This window comes from Drosophila nasuta, chromosome X (genome assembly GCF_023558535.2).
Source record: "Drosophila nasuta strain 15112-1781.00 chromosome X, ASM2355853v1, whole genome shotgun sequence".
In the NCBI taxonomy this organism is placed as follows: domain Eukaryota; kingdom Metazoa; phylum Arthropoda; class Insecta; order Diptera; family Drosophilidae; genus Drosophila; species Drosophila nasuta.
Genome location: NC_083459.1, coordinates 29,001,849 through 29,020,479, shown reverse-complemented (window position 1 = coordinate 29,020,479; position 18,631 = coordinate 29,001,849). Strand labels below are relative to the sequence as shown.

Below are 18,631 nucleotides of genomic sequence, written 5' to 3'. Positions count from 1 at the left end.
AAACCGCAAAGCACCCCCATCAAAATGTTCACGTATGCTTTGCTTATTAAATAGGGGGCAGGTGCGTGGTAAAAGATTCGTCATTGTAGAAGAGAGTGTAAAACAATAGCACGATAAAAAAGCCAAAAATATTAAAACTGCAGGTATTAAGTAAATAAAGAGAGATTTCAATAATAGGCATTTAAGTTTCATTAGTAAAGTTCCACTTGGATGATTAATCACTCCGAAAAATGAAATCAGCTTTGCTGATTAAATAAATTTTAATAAACAAATCATATTCAAAGCGAAAGCAGTAATAACGTTAAAAAATACAGGAATATACACAAGAATACTGAAATATGCCAAATATATACTGTTACATTCAAAATATACCATATACCATAGAGAACAACTAAATCAATAATACAAAGTAGATAAATGTCCATAAGCTGTACAATTTAATAAACAAATTATTTTCAATGCTACACCAAAAATATACTGAAATATACCAATTATATACTATTCCACCCAAAATATATTATAGGGAACAACAAATTTCATTTTCGACTCGAGCAATAATACCAATTAAAGAAATAGCCATCAGAGCTCTAAACTCCCGCACAATTGGATAATAAAGAAAAAAACGGTGGCCAAATGATATTACAACAGTTTATGCGCACAAAACACAAAACTAACTACAAAGAGTTAGACCCAATATGTTTGTTCTACTATAAATAATTTGATTTTCGTTTGCTATCACTGATAGTTTAATTGCTTAAGCAACTGGAGCGAAACCAATGCGATTGTTGCCCAAGTCAAACTCAGTGTAGTACTGTCCAATGAAGACATCGCCCAAGATCCAGAAATCGGTGCCCATATACTGGAAGGCCGACTGGCACTCGCCATCCGACTGAATGATGTATGCAGATGGTTCCAGGGTGAAGCTGCCGGTGCCAATGTTGAAGGTAATGACAGGCAACGAGCTGACACTGGAGCAATCGACCAGACCCTCATCGTCCACATTCAGGATCTCGTTCAGCAGCTCATAGGCATTGGCAGGGGCAACAATCAGAGAGGTGCCGGTATCAGCAATAGCCTGACAATCATCACACAGCGAGTAACCATCGACAGAGGCGCCAGCCATGGCGAATTGCCAGTATCCCTGCTCAGAGATGGGCACATAGACGAGATCTCCCGAGTACAACGATGAATCGGAGCCACCGAAGATCAGTTCACCACCGTTGGTGGTGGAGGTGCCAGCACGAGCCAAGTAGAAAGAGAAGACCGAGCTGTCGACAAGTCCCTGGGAGACCATGTTGTAGAAGGGAGGCACAACATTGTCCTGAGAAATAGACTGATATCCCATGCCGAGAATACCATCGAATTTGGCATCATTGAAGTTGGTTCCGGGCTCATTGGTGGCCTCAGCAAAGGTCTGACTAGCGATGGACAGTCCATTGACATTGACGGTATCGGTGGACAGAATTCCAGTCAAGCTGCCAGTGCCATACTGAATGGAGAAGCTCTCTCCATTGGCCACATAGCTGGAGGATGCACTCGAGTCGTATTGATTGTGGACTTCGCATGCGTAGCTGTCGCAGGTATTCGAAGGCACCCACAGGTTGGAGGAACCGGAATCGAAGAGCACTTTAAAGTCTTGGGCAGGTGTGCCAATGGTGATGGCACCATAGTAGGCCATGTTCATTGAATTGGAAAGCTCCTCGCCGTTGACGGAACGAGTCTGGGGAAGTCCATACTTGGCACGCAGATGCTCCACCTCAGCCTTGACGTTGCCGCGTGTCTTGACGAAGTTCTCCACCTTGAGCACAGGGACGCGATGAAGTTCGGCGCTGGCGACGGCCAGGATAACGGCCAGAAGTGTGATTGCCTTTAACATTGTGTATTTGGTTATTTGTCTACTGAAATTCGACTAATTCTTAAGCAGTGCTAAGTCGAATATTTATAGCAAATTGCTTATCACAAGCGTATATGGCAAATCTGAGTATTTCGATAAGATTGTTAATATCGACGACACAAGTTGAATTCAATTGCCTTGACTGAGTATTTATTATCTATTCAGGTGTGCTGCACGGACTTCACTGACGATGATGACTTCACTGATTCTCCGATTCCGATTCCAATTTCGATTCTGATTCCCTGAAGAGGGCATTAGTTCTTTGGCACTTTATCGACGGCGGCGCTGTCGGTGTCCGTTTGATTGCCCAAAGGGAAAGCTCTAAAAGTCGCTCAAGTGCTCTCACACCCCATATAATATGTATGTATGTACATACATTACGCTAATCAATATTACGTTCTCAATTTGTCAACCCTTCAAGCTCACGTATCTAACCCATTTGTTTTCGCAGCACCAGCCAAGACAGGCTAATCAGTTGCTTTGTTTACGAATTTTCACTGTTCGTTCACTTCTACTGTGAAATGCAAGCTTGAAAAACCCAAAAATTACAGATGTAATCAAAAAGAATTTAAAATTTGGCTGTGATGTCCCCCTGACAGTCTTTATAAAGCGAATAAATGCATCGATCTTCATACGTATAAGGTAAGAAGACTCAAATAAATTCCCACGTTATCTACATAATTACTCATTATATTAATTGATTCATTTGATTTGTATTAAATAATTTTCTTTTTTTAGAAATCTTTATTTAAATGAATTTTATTTATATTCTTAAACAACATGTCGACCACATAAACTACTGCTGGGTCGTTCAAAAAGCAAACAAAAAGTGAACTAGCTGAGCATGTTGACCATTATCATTATTTTTCGTTCAGTAACTCGATCGCTAGTTTCTTTATTTCATGAGTCTTTTTATTGCTACATATTTAAATAATTAAATTAGTATTTTACTATGTTACAAAACAAACTGAACGATTAGCAAAAGCACATAGAAAAAACAACAATCTAGTTATCAAGTAGAAGGGTATTATAACTTTGTGCCGGCAGGAAATGTATGTAACAGGTAGAAGGAGGCATCTCCGACCCTATAAAGTATATATATTCTTGATCAGCGTCAACAGCCAAGACGATATAGCCATGTCCGTCTGTCCGTCTGTGTGTCTGTGTGTCTGTGTGTCTGTCCGTCTGTCTGTTTGAACACCTAGATCTCAGAGACTATAAGAGATAGAACTATAATTTTTTTTCGACAGCATTTGTTATGTTTGCACGCAGATCAAGTTTGTTTCAAATTTTTGCCACGCCCACTTCCGCCCTTGCAAATCAAAAAAAATCGAATAAAAAGCGTAATTTTAAAGATAGAGCGAATTTTGGTATATACAATAATAACTATAGTAGTTATGATTCCTGAAAATTTAGTTGCGATCAGATAAAAATTGTCGAAGTTATTAAAGAAATACTTTTGTATGGCCAAAAACGCCTACTTATAATGGGTCTTAGTTGCTTTGGCTAACAATCTGGTATATTGTTCCGTCTACGGTATATTTTGAATGCGGTACTATATCGATATACCAAATATACCACTTAAAATATTTTTAGTATTTTGTAGTATTTTGGTATATTTTGAAAATAATACCGCAATATTTTGCTTTCATTCAAAATGGGTAGCGGGTATCTCACAGTCGAGCACACTCGACTGTAGCTTTCTTACTTGTTTTTTTAAATTTTTAACTTAAATAACCAAGCCTGTAGCCGAAGCAGTAAAAAAAGTTGTATTGCTCTCTTTCTCTTTTCCTCTTACTCTTTTTCTTTCCCTCTCTCTCTCTCTCTCTCTCTCTCTCTCTCTCTCTCTCTCTCTCTCTCTCTCTCTCTCTCTGTCTCTTACTCACTCTCTTTCTTTTCTTGAAAATAAACTATTGCAATATAACTCTGCAATAATTTTGAAAAGCTTATCAATGACACGAAACCAATTTGAAATTTGTTTACAATTTTTACACAACAATAAAAGCTTATCGTAAATCATGAACAAACCAACAAATTGCATAATTATACTATAAGCTTGTTTTTCTTTTTTGGCGCGAGCAAAATTGGATGTCAATCTGTCTAATAAAATGTGTTACATATCTTGAAAGCACATCACTAAAGTTGAATGTTAACAATCTCCATTCTTTAATACATATTTTATATCAGAGAGATTAACAATCTCCATTCTGTAATACATATTTTATATCAGCTCTCTCCAAAAAGTTTCATAGCAAATTCTTTATATTATTTTTCTTCTTCCCATCATTACAGCAATAAATAAAGAAGAACTTTCGACATTAGTTGTTTTCAACATAATGATTTCAACAAACGCCCGTTGTCATTGTAAAACAACTTCAAAACTCACACCCAAATCGACCTTCATTACAAAAATAACACACCTTAGTGCTATAATCGTTATAACCTCGCTTAGAAAGGCCAAGAAGTATTACAACACCTCCAATCACAGCAATGTAAAGTAACTCAAGTGTTTTTCCACTCCTCTGTAATAAAGTCAACTCAAATCAAATACGATACTATTTTACTATAATCACATTTCCATTTATTGCAATACTTAAGCCACTGGAGCAAATCCAATGCGATTGTTGCCCAAATCGAACTCGGTGTAGTACTTGCCAATGAAGACATCGCCCAAGATCCAGAAATCGGTGCCCATATACTCGAAAGCCGACTGGCACTCGCCATCCGACTGAATGATGTAGGCAGCTGGCTCCAGGTCGAAGGTGGTGCCGCCAATCTTCAGGCTCAGGACGGGCATGGAATCAATGGTGGAACAATCAACAAGACCTTCATCGTCCACGTTGAGCAAATTGTTCAAGATCTCGTAGGCATCTTCGGTGACGACAATCAACGAGGTGCCGGTATCGGCAATAGCTTGGCAATCAGAGCACAAGGTCTGGCCATCGATGGTGGCCCCATCCATGGTGAATTGCCAGTATCCCTGCTCCGAGATGGGAACATAAGTCAAATCACCGGTGTACAGCGATGCATCAGAGCCGCCAAAGATCAATTCACCGCCCTGAGTGGTGGAGGTGCCGTCGCGTGCCAAATAGAATGAGAAGACCGAATCATCGACCAACTTTTGCGAGACCATGTTGTAGAAGGGAGGCACAACATTGTCCACGGCCAACGATTGATAAGCCATGCCGAGAATACCATCGAATTTGGCATTATTGAAGCTGGTGCCAGGCTCCGAAGTGGCCTCGGCGAATGTTTGGCTCGTGATCACCAGTCCATTGACATCGACGGTGTCGGTGGAGAGGAAACCGGACAAACTTCCCGAACCGTATTGAATGGAGAAGCTTTCGCCGTTGGACACATAGGTCGATGATTTGTCGTGATCGTATTGATTGTGATTCATACAGGCGATGTCAAAGAACCAGCATTTGCTCGATGGCACCCACAGATTCGATGAACCCGAGTCGAACAGCACTTTAAAGCTCTGCGGAGGTGTGCCAATGGTGATGGCACCATAGTAGGCCATGTTGATGTAGTTGGAGAGCTCCTCCTCGTTGACATCACGGGCCAGGGGCAATCCATACTTGGCACGCAGATGCTCCACCTCGGCCTTGACATTGCCGCGTGTCTTCACGAAATTCTCATGCTTGTAGATCGGCATGCGATGCAGTTCAGCGCTGGCCAACGCCAGGACGATGGCAAAAATTGCAATTGATTTGAGCATTATTATCGACTTGAATTCAACTAATTAGGTTGCGTTACTCTGACTCTTATTTATACCAAAAGATGAGGCTTGGGTTTTGGTTCTAATCAATATTTGGCGTGCGCAAGGCAATCAAATCACAGCACAGATTCGACTCGAGATAAGGGGTTAATATCTGCTCCTTCGATTGTTATTGTTATCAAGCAAGCCGCAACGATCAGACGATCAGACAAGTGGCTCCTTCTATTGGCTCATTTTTATTTCTTTTACGTCATCGCTCATTAGGTTTCATCAGCAGCAGCAGCAGCAGCAGCAAAAGTAATGCGAAATCTCAAGTGCGAGACAATTGGCCACTTTATTAGCAGACGAGATATTCCTAACAACATTTCTTATCACAAAACTCCAAGCAACAACAATTTTGGCGAATTATAAATTCCAAGAATATTCCCTATATTGATATTTTGCGTGTGTCGCAAGAAAAGCGTCTGGATAACGATTTCGAAAATCTCTTAATGCCCGAAAACTAAAATTAAATAGTGTCTTCAATTGACATCCGTTAAAAATGTTTTACATTACCTTACTAACTTTTGCATAATCATAAATCTTATCGCTTACTTGAGCGTTGTAATTGCCCCATTTTAAACAAGTTGACGAAGTCTCTTAAAGTTGTTGTACCCACTAATCATAGGGTAGAAGGGTATTATTAAGTATATTTATTCTTGATCAGCGTATGTCTGGTATATTTTGTAATCTATTGTATACTTTAAATGTATTATATCATTATACCCAATATAGCACTTTTAGTATTTTTGTGATATATTAATTTGGTTGTTGTTGCTTTGTATATTTCGCACTCTTCGGTATATTCTGAATGCAGACACTATATAAATATACCAAATACTCTTAGGTATATTTTTAGTATTTATGGTATATTAATTTGGTATATTTTAAGATATATTTCGACAATTTGGTATATATTGCACCGTCTGGTATATTTTGAATGGTGTATTTTATTAGTACCAAATAGCACTAAAATAAATTTTTAGTATTCTGTGGTATATTATCTTGGTATATTTTTAACATATAGAATCTGGTATATATTTGCACTGTCTGATATATTTCGAATGGTGTACTATATCAGTACTAAATAGTATTAAAATACATTTTTAGTATTTTGTGGTATATTATCTTGGTATATTTTTAAAATGCAGAATGTGGTATAATTTGTTAATCTGGTATATTTTATTCTCTATGGTATATTTACTAAAGTATAGTAATATATAAATATACCAAATAGATCTTAGTATATTTTTTATATATTAATTTGATATATTTAAAAATTAATTCCGCGCTGTTTTGCTTTTATTCAGGATGGGTAGCGGGTATTTAACAGTCGAGCACACTCAGCTGTTGCTTTTCTACTTGTTATCTCTGAAGTATTCCTTTTTTTCTTACACTCCACATTTTTTCGTGTTATAAGAACTCTTTAGGAAACATTATCTCTTGAGACTCAAGTTGGGATTTTCTCCATCGACAAATGCAAGCGACTATTTTAATCGATAGTGTGATTAAGCCATAAGCCACGTCTTGCAGATACGTGCAGCAAGTGTTTGTTTTGAAGCATTTTCAATCTGTTCGTAACATAAAATATAATACATATACTATACATAAAGGGCAACAGCACTCAGTGCTATCCTAAAAGTAGCGCATTCATTGTTTATATAAAGCTTTGTTAAACCAAACAACTTGAAGCTCTTGCGCCTCGTGTTCCAATTGTTATCTGTGTAAATGGCATTTGATGTGCACAATATCTGATTCACTTTTGTTTCTAGAATGGGTCACGCATTTAATTGAGTTTTTGGTTTTGGTTTTTTATCAGTAATTGTTTATTTCATTCGTTGGAAATTCTTGATAATTTCCATGACAATCGAATGTATAAATAATCTTCATGATCATTTGACTTCAATGCAAATATTAGCATTTAATAACCATATAATTATTTACAAGGTTTACATTTAAGGTTCGCTATCAGCGACCTATTATTTTTTTATTAAATGTTGTTTTTATTTGATTCATTTTATAATAGATATGATAAAGAACAAAACCTTTTCATAAACACTCTTTGAACTAATTAACTTTGAAAATCAATTTAGAGAATACCATTTCAATAAAGTTTTTCTAGGTTATTCACTTTATAGGGAAAACATATCAATTGTTTTTAATCACTTATTCCAACAAAACGTTTTCAACTTTGCTCAGATCGCATTTTAATCATTTCTTCAAGTATTGTGGCACGCCCCAGATCCAACAAAAATATCAGATGATGATAGCTTTTGCTTTAACCAAAAACAAAAAATCATACGAACACGATTTTGATGCGAAAGAAAGGCGAATATTTAATTCTAATAATATAAATACGTACTCGAGATATGGTGCTATCAATTCCCAACCAGATATTGAAAACAAACCTAACTAAAGAAATTAATAAAGAAGAAACAAATCCAAAAAAAAAAATTATATGTACTTGATTGGTAATATTTCATACATTTTTGACATTTTTAGTCACAAGTCTTTTGATTCTAATCAGCTTATTAGCAATTATAATTAATAAATTTGAATTTCAAATAGCACTTATAGAGCAAGCGAATTTAAAAGAGGTATGAAGCGGAGCAAAGCAGAACTTTTAAGACTTTTAACAAATTTTGTGTAGCAGTATTTCAGTATTTCAAAATATTGAAATTTATAAAAAACAATAAAATAAATTGAAAGCAGTATTTTTAAAATTCAATATTTTCTACATGCTGAAAAGTAGCAGTATTTAAAATATTGAAAAGAAATAGTTTTCCAAACACTATTTTAGAATTTCGTATTATAAAACAAAATCGAAAGCAGTATTTCGTCAATTTAGTATTTTCTACATACTGAAAAGTAGCAGTATGTCAAATACAGAAGAGTTTGAGTATTTCAGTATTTAAAAAAATGCTGCAAATTAAAGAAAAATTTGTTGACAGTATTTTAAATATACTGAACAGTAGCAGTATTTCGGTATTTAGAATATACCAAAAATTATAGAAATTCTGCTTCAATTTCAAGACTGTTTTTGTTTAATCAAAATTTGAATTTATAAATCCAATTTGAAATAGAAACACCTTTGCTTTCCACCTTTCCACCGGAAGTGCAACGACAATAACTGCTTCAACTAAATGTATGCTTAGTTATTGTGATGGAAATTGATAGAGAAGATCATAAAGTAGCCGCCGCTTAGGCGATGCCAAATGCTAATTAACTTGCCAGAAGACAGGCAGCATTACTAATGGACTTGTCACTTGCTCAATAGATAATGCTCAACTCTGGCTTTCTCCATATCCTTTTTCTCTGTTTCACTCTCTCTCTCTCTCTGGTCAGTGGGAATATTTATGAGCTGACTAACTGGCTGGACCCACCAAGTGGCTGAATGAAACAAGAGTTTGGCACAAAGAGTTATTGTTTTGAATATGTGCAGAGAGAGAGAGAGGGAGAGAAGGAGAGAAAAAGAGAGTAAGAGAGAGATAGAGAGTGTGTGTAGTGACTAAGTGTATGCTGCACAGTAGGTAGGTGTAGCTCTAGTTGATGTGCCATGACCTAATGTTGCACTACACACAATGGGCCATGATCAACGCAGTTGGCAGCGGCTCGCACTCTTTCTTCCCAACTATGTGTGTGTGTGTGTGTGTGTGTGTGTGTGTTGTCCCCGTGTCAAGTGAGATTCGTTGCGCTACCAGCAACAGCAGAGTTCAAAATAGAGTGAAGCAGAGAATGCGCATTGTGGGTGTCTCTCGAGTCGAGAAACAAATTGAAAATTTATCACCCCAACCAATGATGATGACTTGTGATGCCAAAGCAAATGCATTTTTTACACTTGCCGCAAAAAGTGTCACAAAAGGGCGGCACACAACACAACACAACACGACACAGCACAGCACAGCACAGAGCGATGCAGTGGCATTCAAGCGTTTGCAAATTGATTTCAACTGGCAATGATCAGAATGCCAAAGATGCGGCATTCAACTAACTTTGAACCCAGCTGTGCTCAAATCGAGAGCAAACAGCAAAACCATTTCTCGACTCCTTCGACTCAATCGGAACCTAACTGCAACTGCAACTGCAACTGCAACCTATCCAATTTCAAAGCAAATTCACACGCAAAAGCCGACAATTGGCTTCAAAGCTGAACGCAAAGTCATTGGCCTGTTGCACAGCATCTTGGGCCAATGCCGCACGCGAGGGTTGTGCCTCAAGTATGCCTCAAAGTAAGGCAATTAACTAACTCCAAAATATATATTCAACGAAATGTCAGCAAAGAAATTCAATTCAATTGAAGCGTACTCACTTTGATTTAACTCGTTGTTGTAGGCTTTGAATTAGCAGCCTTTATTTTCAGTTCAAAAATGCGCAGCACTTGGAAAATTTTAATTTTTTTCTTAGCTTAAGCTGTGTCCATTCTATTCACTTGCAGCACTGAAATCAAATATAAATAAATAAATTCATTATTTTATTGAACTATAACAAAATGTATATATACCATATGTAATGCATAAATAAATGTAAGCAATTCAATGCATAACAAAACCATACAAAATATATGAAGAAATGTAAGTACATTCACATTGCGAATTTAGAAATAAATAAATAGATAATAAAATGCATTATTTAAAGCACATAAATAGATTTACTACACTGAAAATATACCAATTTCTAAAATGAAGAACATTCATCTTAAATATTCCATTCTCAAAAAAACAAGACAACACTTTAAGAGCAAATTCTTGATGCCAAATTTCCAAAATAAGACCAAAAATACTAGATTAAGTTACCAAATTCTATAATCCACCAAAATTCCTATAAAATTTGTACCCAGCTTTGACAGTTTTCGTTCATAGCACAGTTAGAAAAGTTGTTGTGAACCAATCTTCATTGCAGTTTAAGAGAGAGAGAGAGGTCTTGGGTTTCAAATTCTACTCGAATCGATGATAAGTAAAGTGATTAACATAAAACTGAATAGCTGAATGTGCAAATTAAATAATAATATATTAAAATAATAAATGAATAGAAAAGAAAAGCATTCAAATAGATTTTGTAATAATAATTTTGGTTATAAAACTATACAATTTTATGATACGATTCTCTTATTAGATCTTAGATCTTATATCAAAATTAAGATTTTGGTCTTAAAAGTGCGCCAAGAATGTGAAAATCTTAATATCTTAAAATCAGAATATGTTTTCCAATATTCTTGACGAACTTTTTAGATCAGATTTACTTTATATTACATATCTCAAATTTAGGAAAAGTTTAACCTACGAAATCTATTATATACTCTATTCTATTCCAATTCTATTCAGTTGAGTTGCAACTTTGAAATCAACTCTCGTTTGGGGCATAAGTCGCATGAAGAACACGCAAAAATTGCCTGAAGCTCGCGACGCTCTTTTTAACTTCAATTTCCATTTCGCGCTGATCGATTTTTTGCACGCAAAGTGTGAGGGAGTCATCCAAAAAAACAGAAAAAAAAGCATTTGCGATCCGATGTCCGATGCCCGCGATGCCCGACGATTCTTTTGATTCGTAGTTAGCCATTGAATTTATTGTGCTGGCCATTGCAATATTTTATTGTTTGCGTGGCAAACAAGCAAACTTCTGCACCTCAGCAAACTGAAGTTTTGTTTTGGGAGAAGTCGTTTCTTCCTTCCTACTCCAACTCCAGCTGCGACCAAAGTCGTTCTTGGTGTCGGTTGTGGTGCGTTATCAGCTACAGCTCCACCTTCAAAGCGCCGTTGGCTACCAGCTCGCATTACACACACACACACACACACACACAAAGGGGGAGGGTAGGGTAGAGGGGGAGGCGAACATGCAAAACAATAATCAATGCCGCGCTGACCGCCATTCCATTTAAAACGTGTTAAAGAGGCAGCCAACAACAACAACAACAACGAACGCGATCCAAACGATCCAAAAAGCTTCTTCCTCCACCTCCTCCACCTCCCTCTTGTTGTTGTTGTTGTTGTTGCACACGCCTACACTGCGCCGCCCTGGCTTATTTGATTTTAGACGCGTTCATTTCGCACCCAGCGGCATTTGCAAGAGTTGGGTTTCGCATTGGATTTTGGGTTGCCTTCTTCTTGTTGTTGTTCTCCATCTCCATCTCTGCTGCAAACTGAATTTATGATGTGATTTCGATCATTTGACATAATCTATTTAGCGTACGCGCATCGAGAGCGTGCACCAAACAAGCCAGCTAAGGAGGAGGCTGCATCCAGTCTGAATCTTTCGACTCCACCTCTCGACTCAACTCTCTCGAGTATTGCGGGCATAATTTGTAATGAGATAATTTTATTTGCTTTGCCCAATGGTTTGCAGTTTGCTTTGGTCCCCCGCTTCTTCTTCTTCTCCCTCTCCTTCACCCTCCTTCTTTTCACCTCAAGACACAAGCTTTGGCGATAAGTGCATCGCTTTGGGATGATATAACAACCATTATAACTCTCTGCCACATGCAAGTGAAATAATTTGCAATGCAGACATAATTGAATTCTAGGGCTAAATACCCTAATATATTTTATAGATTTAATACAAAAATTTACATATTTGAGTTGCACATTTTTGTAGCAATTAAGTAAAAATAAAGTGTTTAGATTTACTTATTTAAATTTGTGCTAGGAATTCAGAGAAGTATGTTTAGTAAAAATTAATTGAATAATGAATTCGAAAGGGTTTTTAATTATGATTAATTTTTTTAAGATACAGCAAATATATCAAAGGCTATATTTGGTATATTCATATAGTACTACATTTAAGTTTATCATATAGTGCCAAGAATACCGACGAGATTTGCTATATAGAAGTTGACTAATGAATCCGAACGTTTTTTAATTACAATTAATTTCTTAAGATATACCAAATTTATGTAACGTCAATATACTGCAAATATACCAAAGGCTGTATTTGGTATATTTATGTAATTCTACATTTAAAATACACCATATAGTGCAAAATATATCTATAGCTAAGATAAGTAAGACAAGAGTCGAGTGTGCTCGACTATGATATACCCTCTGTGAATAAAATGAAGACTGTGCAGCATAAATTTTAAAATATACCGAAACAATATACCGCAAAAATACTAAAACTATACCACAGAATATATTTGATACACAGTACTATATCAATATATCAACTATATAATTTCAAAATATACGATCGAGTACATAATATACTATATTCCATACTTCATCGATATACCAAGTATGACCTTCGGTATATTTTTAGTATTTTTGGTATATTTATAGAATAATACCGAATTGGTTTGCATTTATTTAAAATTAATAGCCAGTATCTCTTTACTTGTTTTAAATATGTAATTCATAAGAGTAAATATAACGTAAGTCGTATTCGTAAGAATCGAGTTTAGTGACTATTCTTAAACACACTTTATATGTTACATTAATAAATATTATGTTTAAATACTTAATGATTCTTTGCAAAGCCTTAAACCCGAGCAGCAGCATCGTTGCCTGCAATTATTTGGCAACTCAAATTTTAGTGCAAAATAATTTGCTTGTCCGACACACAAAAAAATGCTTGTTTCCACTTTGCAAAAAAATTGTTGATTTTTCATTAGCACAAAGCAACAAAGGAGGAAAAAAAACTACTGGTGTGTATCAAAGTTTAACACGTTCTTAATTTTCAAGTTGAAATTTATTCAAATTGGGCTAGTAAGCAAAATTAACGAACAAAAAAAAAGTCGAAATAAGTATGGAAACGGAAATTGCTTGAAAGTACTTTTAGGCGTGTAATTTAAGAGACAGCTTGCTCAGGAGGTTGATGGCCCAAAATAAAAGTGCTGAGTGCAATTATCTCACATTGTGCGCCAAGCAGAGCCACAAACTAGCCCAGAGGTAAACCATAAAAAAAAGAGAAAAAAATAAAGAAAAAAGAGAGCAAACATTGTGGTAGCAATTTAGTTTGCCGCCCCTAAAATGAACATCCATTAGCTTTTATTGATTTTCGTGCAACATTTTTCTAATTTGCAGCCCGAAAATGAATGCAAAAGATGCGCCACTTGAGTGTCCAGCCAGTCAGCCAATCGGGGCAACGTCAACGTCAACCTTGGTGGTAAATATTGCCTGCCTGGGTGGTCTCCTCTGATATGCTGAGATGCTGAGAGACACAGAGCTCAACTGAATACCGCTGATGAGGATGGCGACGCCGGCGCTGAACGCTTTTTAAAAACTCGAGCTCAACTCGATCTCTCAAGCATGTAAAGCAAATGAGGCGCGTTTTATGCAAAAAGCCAAAACCAAAAAAAAAAGAAATATAAATAAGCAAAAGCAAGACAAAAATTGCAGAAAACGAGTTGAGATCCGCGGCGGCTGCGGCGGCGGCGACCCATCAAGTGAGTTGTGATGGCTATCGATCAACGTGCTCCCAGCTTCAGCTCCAGTTTTGCCCAAGCTTCTCCCATCTCCCATTCTGGCAGTGGCAAAAGCGAGGCGAACGAAAAAAACAACAACAACAACTGGCTGGAAAGATTACAATCAATGCGTGTGTGCATAATCCCGAAAACGATATTGAGGAATACCGTTGAAGTCAGCAAAAAGTGCAGCTAAACTAGCAGATACCCTGTTAAAAGTTCTAATAACTTGTCATCAAAAATTCAGAATACTTAGCTTATATTATTAACTGCCTAGTCTAAGAAGCACAAAACTCTAACATTTAAATTAGTACACAGAAAGAAAAAGTGCTAAAATCAAGAAAAAATTGATTAACCAAGGTTTATTCCTAAATCAAGATCAATATTCTACAGAAATTCTAAAACTACTCTTCAATCAAGATTTGCAAACTAGATTTTTCCTGTCTATGTGTTTAAAGCAACAGAAATAAAAATAATGATATTATAACAATTTGTGTTTTTTTCCTTTTAATACAAATTAACTTAAATGTTTGTATTCATTAGTTATTTACAAATGTAATTCCAAAATAAATATCTTCTAAAAACTTAAGAATAAACTAACTATAAACAACTTATTTATTCTAAATTTTAAATTATATATTTCAAAGGTACAGTTAAAAAAAATAAATTATACTAAAATTTTAACGAAATGTCAGCACTACTAACTCAATTTTCTCAATTTACATATTTGCATGGCATAAATTATAAACAATAATAATAAAATAATTATAAAAATTGTAGTTTTACTACATTAATAAACTAAAATGCCCATTTTTATTACAATCATTATAAATCATAACAAGAATGCTACACATTTTGAATTAAATTAAAATAAAACGGTATTAAAATATACCAAATTAATATACTACAAAAATACTGAAAAATATACCAAATGTTATTTTAGGTATATTAATACCGTTCTAATAAGTACGGGGATATGTTGAAAAAATACTAAAAATATACCAAATATACCAATATACCAAATATACCAAATTAATATACCGCAAATTTTTTTAAAAAATATACTAAATGTTATTTTTAGTTATTAATATACCGCAAAAATACTAAAAATATACCAAAGGCGATTTTGGGTACTACAATGCGAAATATGTACATACATATATCAGATTATCAGCCAAGTCAAAAATGTTATTCCACCTGCAGTTTGCCTTGTTTATAGGGTATAGCGAAGGAATACAAAGAAACAGTTACAGAACAGAACGCGCTAATAACAAACAATTAGTAACTACATCCAGCACTGGCATTAACGAAGCTCCTCACACACTGGCACACACACACTCGCACACACAGTTGACCCACATCGGTAGCCGAGGAGAAGGAACGTAGCGTGTGGCCCATCAAACAACATTTCATTAGGCCGCAGATTGAAGCAGCAAGTGGGCAACTTTAATTACGCAGCGCAGTAAAGAAAGTGGTAGCCAGGATGTGGCCAAGGGAATGGATAAAAAGGATATCGATTTAGCTGTGGCCCCTTGCTTAAATCCCAATTAACAACCCTCTCACTAACTCACTCCTGCAACACGATAGAGATCAACTAAGCAACGACCCTTAGAGCTACTGTCTTTCACTTTTGTTGTTGTTGCTGTTGCTGTGTCGCTTGTTTCCTATCGCCTGGCTTACTAATTGACCCCAGCAAGGGTTAACGCGCATTCTGCGGTAGGTGAAAGTCGTAAAAATATCCCAAAAAGGAACAAAAATTAGTTATGCTCGTAAAAGATTTTTTGGTTGCCAGTGTCAACCAAGGAAAGTCCTCTCTGATCTCAACTCCCAGATATGCAGAACCAAAAAAAAATAATAACGATCATGACTTACGACTCTTATGCAACTCTTTGTGTGGGGCAATCAAATTTCTCTGATGACTCACAAAACTATTCAATATAATCGAAGAGATGCATCTTTTACACAGCATCAACTGCAAAACTACGAAATGCACTTGCATTTTAGTATTTAGTATTTCTTTAACTTAATTTGTGCTCGCGCTGCAATTCACATTTCAATCATGATAAAAATTCTAAAATACAAAATTGAATTGCTCCGTTGTGGAGAGAGGACGGATGGAAATATTCTAAAAATTGTAAATTCAATTAAATTGACAAATTTTTATGTACTGCTTAAAACAACTGCAACTGCAAAACTGGTCGCTGCTCCCCAAATGGCTGTGGCATAAATCAGCGCCAAGCTCAATTCGCTGACAACTTCCACACACACTGAGTTGTCAATGGCAAGGGCAATGGCAAAGGCAAAGGCAAAGGCAACTGCCAAGGAACAACAGCAGCAGCAGCAGCAGCAGCAGCAGCAGCAGCAGCAGCAGCAAAACCCGATCCTCAGACCCAACCAGACCTGTCTCAGGTCTCTTCGACTTTTCAACGATTAAAAATTCGTATTAATTTTTATGTGCGAAACGAGCGAAAACGCAGCTCACTGGAAAAAGAGCTGATGACCATGTGAAGCACCGAGTAAAGTCAACAACAATTGTCAATTAACTAGACGAAGTATTAATACGCTATTAAATCGATTTAGAATATATTGTTCTTAATTATCAATTATCATTCTAACAGAATTGCAAATCAAAAGAGTACCAGAAAATACCAGATTATTATTTTAAATACTACAGAGTACAACATATACCATAGTCATTTAAAATCTGGCATATTTTTAACTTTATAGTATATTTAGTATATTTAGAATGCAGTGCTAAGGTGTATTTTAGTATTTGTTTGGTATATTTATAGAATATGGTTTTATTGAAAATGGGTAGCGGGTATCGCATAGTCGAGCACACTCGACTGTAAAATGTTAAATGGCAATATGGTATATTGTACTATATCGATATTCAGTACTATGTATATAGTACTAAATACAACCCTCGGTATATTTTTGTATATTTTCGGTATATTTTCAGAACATGGTTTTATTGATCACACAGGCGGGTATCACACAGTCGAGCACACTCTTGTACTCTATATTATGTTTTCAGTGATATACATATACAGCCTTCAGTATAGTTTAGTATTTTTTTGGTATATTTTCTGAAAATAGTTTTATTACAAATATGTAGCGGATATCTTACAGTCAAGAACACTCCATCGTAAAATGTTATATGACAATATGGCACATTTTGTATTCTATAGTATATTTTTAATGAAGTACTTCATTCATATACCAATGAATGGTACAGGTATATTTTTATATTTTTTTGGTATATTTTTAGCATAAACTATACCGAAAAAAAACTAAAGCGGGCATCTCACAGTCGAACACACTTGTCTATAGCTTTCTTACTTGTTAATAATGTTAGTAACACTTCTAGTATAAAATTATTTCATATAAATCAAAATAATACAAATATAATCTTCTCTATATTTCCTTCCCTCCACTTCCATGACAAAACCCAAAAGAATCTGCTCAAAACAATAAGAAATCTCAGTGATAACTGTGCCGGATTAGTGTGACGGTGCAAAGTCAAAGCTTGGCCAAAGGACACCGGGCACAGGGCAATCCTAATGAATTTGATATGCAGTTGCAGTTGCAGTTGCAGTTGGGAGTTGAAGCACGCTTTGTTTGTGTGGATGGATGTGAGGCAAGGATAGACAATGGGACGCTGCGCGACAGCAGGACAATGGCGAGGAGGAACAATCGTAAATTTGTAATTGAAAACGTATTTGAAACGTATTTGGCCATTGTTGTGCGCATTGTTCGTTTTTCACACGCACCAGACAATGATGCGAAACAAAAATAAATGTGAATCGTTTTTCCCAATAGTTTTGTGCTCTTTGGGTTTTCTTTGGAAAATTGAGAACGGCAACGCGTGTCACTATTGAGATGGTGCCAGACTTTATGGCATTTATGTTATAGCAATAATCGATCTACCAATAAATTAGACCAGACTCTAAAGTTGTCAGCGCTGCAGTCGCTCAGTCGCAGTCGCAGTCGACGTCGCAGTCGCTATCCTTAAAGTGCAATGCGCTGATCCTGTGCGCCGGACATCCGTCCATCCATAATCAAGTTTTTGGATACAATGCTCGCTCGCCTCGTTTTCTCTCTGTCTTCAAGTTCACTTACCCTAAGCAAAACCCAAACTCAAACCAACAAAATATAAAGAATATAAAGCAAAGTCCAGCTGTGCTCAGGTGTCTACCGCTCTGGCTGACTATGTGTGTGGGTTCTCTGCACTCTCGATGATGTGTCCTTGTTCTTGTACTCTTCATCCTGATGATGCTCATCATCGCTGACAATTCAATTTTCGGTCGCACTGCCTGGCCGGAAATTGTTTTGGCAGACAGCGTTTCCCGCATTTGCCATCTCTCGACCATCGCTACTCCTCTCCTCCCTTGGTCCATCCATTATGCTTCCTCCTACTTATGCATCATCCACATCCACATTCAACTCTATGTTTGGTTAATTGAGTTGTTCTGTAGAGAAGTGCACAGAGTGTTTTTGGGTTCATTACTTTTTATGCAATTCATGGACATGCATTGTGCTCACTTGCATCCTGTTGTCCTGGACCACACACTCCACACACATCCAC

General features: G+C 36.4%; 2 protein-coding genes and 1 long non-coding RNA gene across 4 annotated transcripts in view; all 3 read right to left on the bottom strand.

The window, feature by feature from the left end:
* The window catches only part of LOC132796677 (uncharacterized), a 174,558-nt gene that overhangs the window by 115,174 nt on the left and 40,753 nt on the right, over positions 1-18,631 (bottom strand). Inside the window, exon 3 of one of the 2 annotated variants that reach the window (XR_009633577.1) lies at positions 9,964-10,091. The exons of the other annotated variant lie outside the window; for it this stretch is intronic. This is a non-coding gene — a long non-coding RNA (uncharacterized LOC132796677). The remainder of the gene's footprint in view (positions 1-9,963; positions 10,092-18,631) is intronic. 2 annotated transcript variants of the gene reach the window in all.
* LOC132796655 (lysosomal aspartic protease-like) lies at positions 635-1,918 on the bottom strand. Its single transcript, XM_060807901.1, has one exon. It carries the CDS (start codon positions 1,874-1,876, stop codon positions 755-757), a length of 1,122 nt encoding a protein of 373 aa, XP_060663884.1. The 5' UTR covers positions 1,877-1,918; the 3' UTR covers positions 635-754.
* Positions 4,453-5,649, bottom strand: LOC132796765 (lysosomal aspartic protease-like). The gene has a single exon (XM_060808036.1). The coding sequence runs from the start codon at positions 5,613-5,615 to the stop codon at positions 4,488-4,490; it is 1,128 nt and encodes a 375-aa protein (XP_060664019.1). The 5' UTR covers positions 5,616-5,649; the 3' UTR covers positions 4,453-4,487.

Coding starts and splice junctions, on each gene's coding strand:
- LOC132796765 (XM_060808036.1), bottom strand. CDS start 5,615: ATGCTCAAATCAATTGCAATTTTTGCCATCGTCCTGGCGTTGGCCAGC.
- LOC132796655 (XM_060807901.1), bottom strand. CDS start 1,876: ATGTTAAAGGCAATCACACTTCTGGCCGTTATCCTGGCCGTCGCCAGC.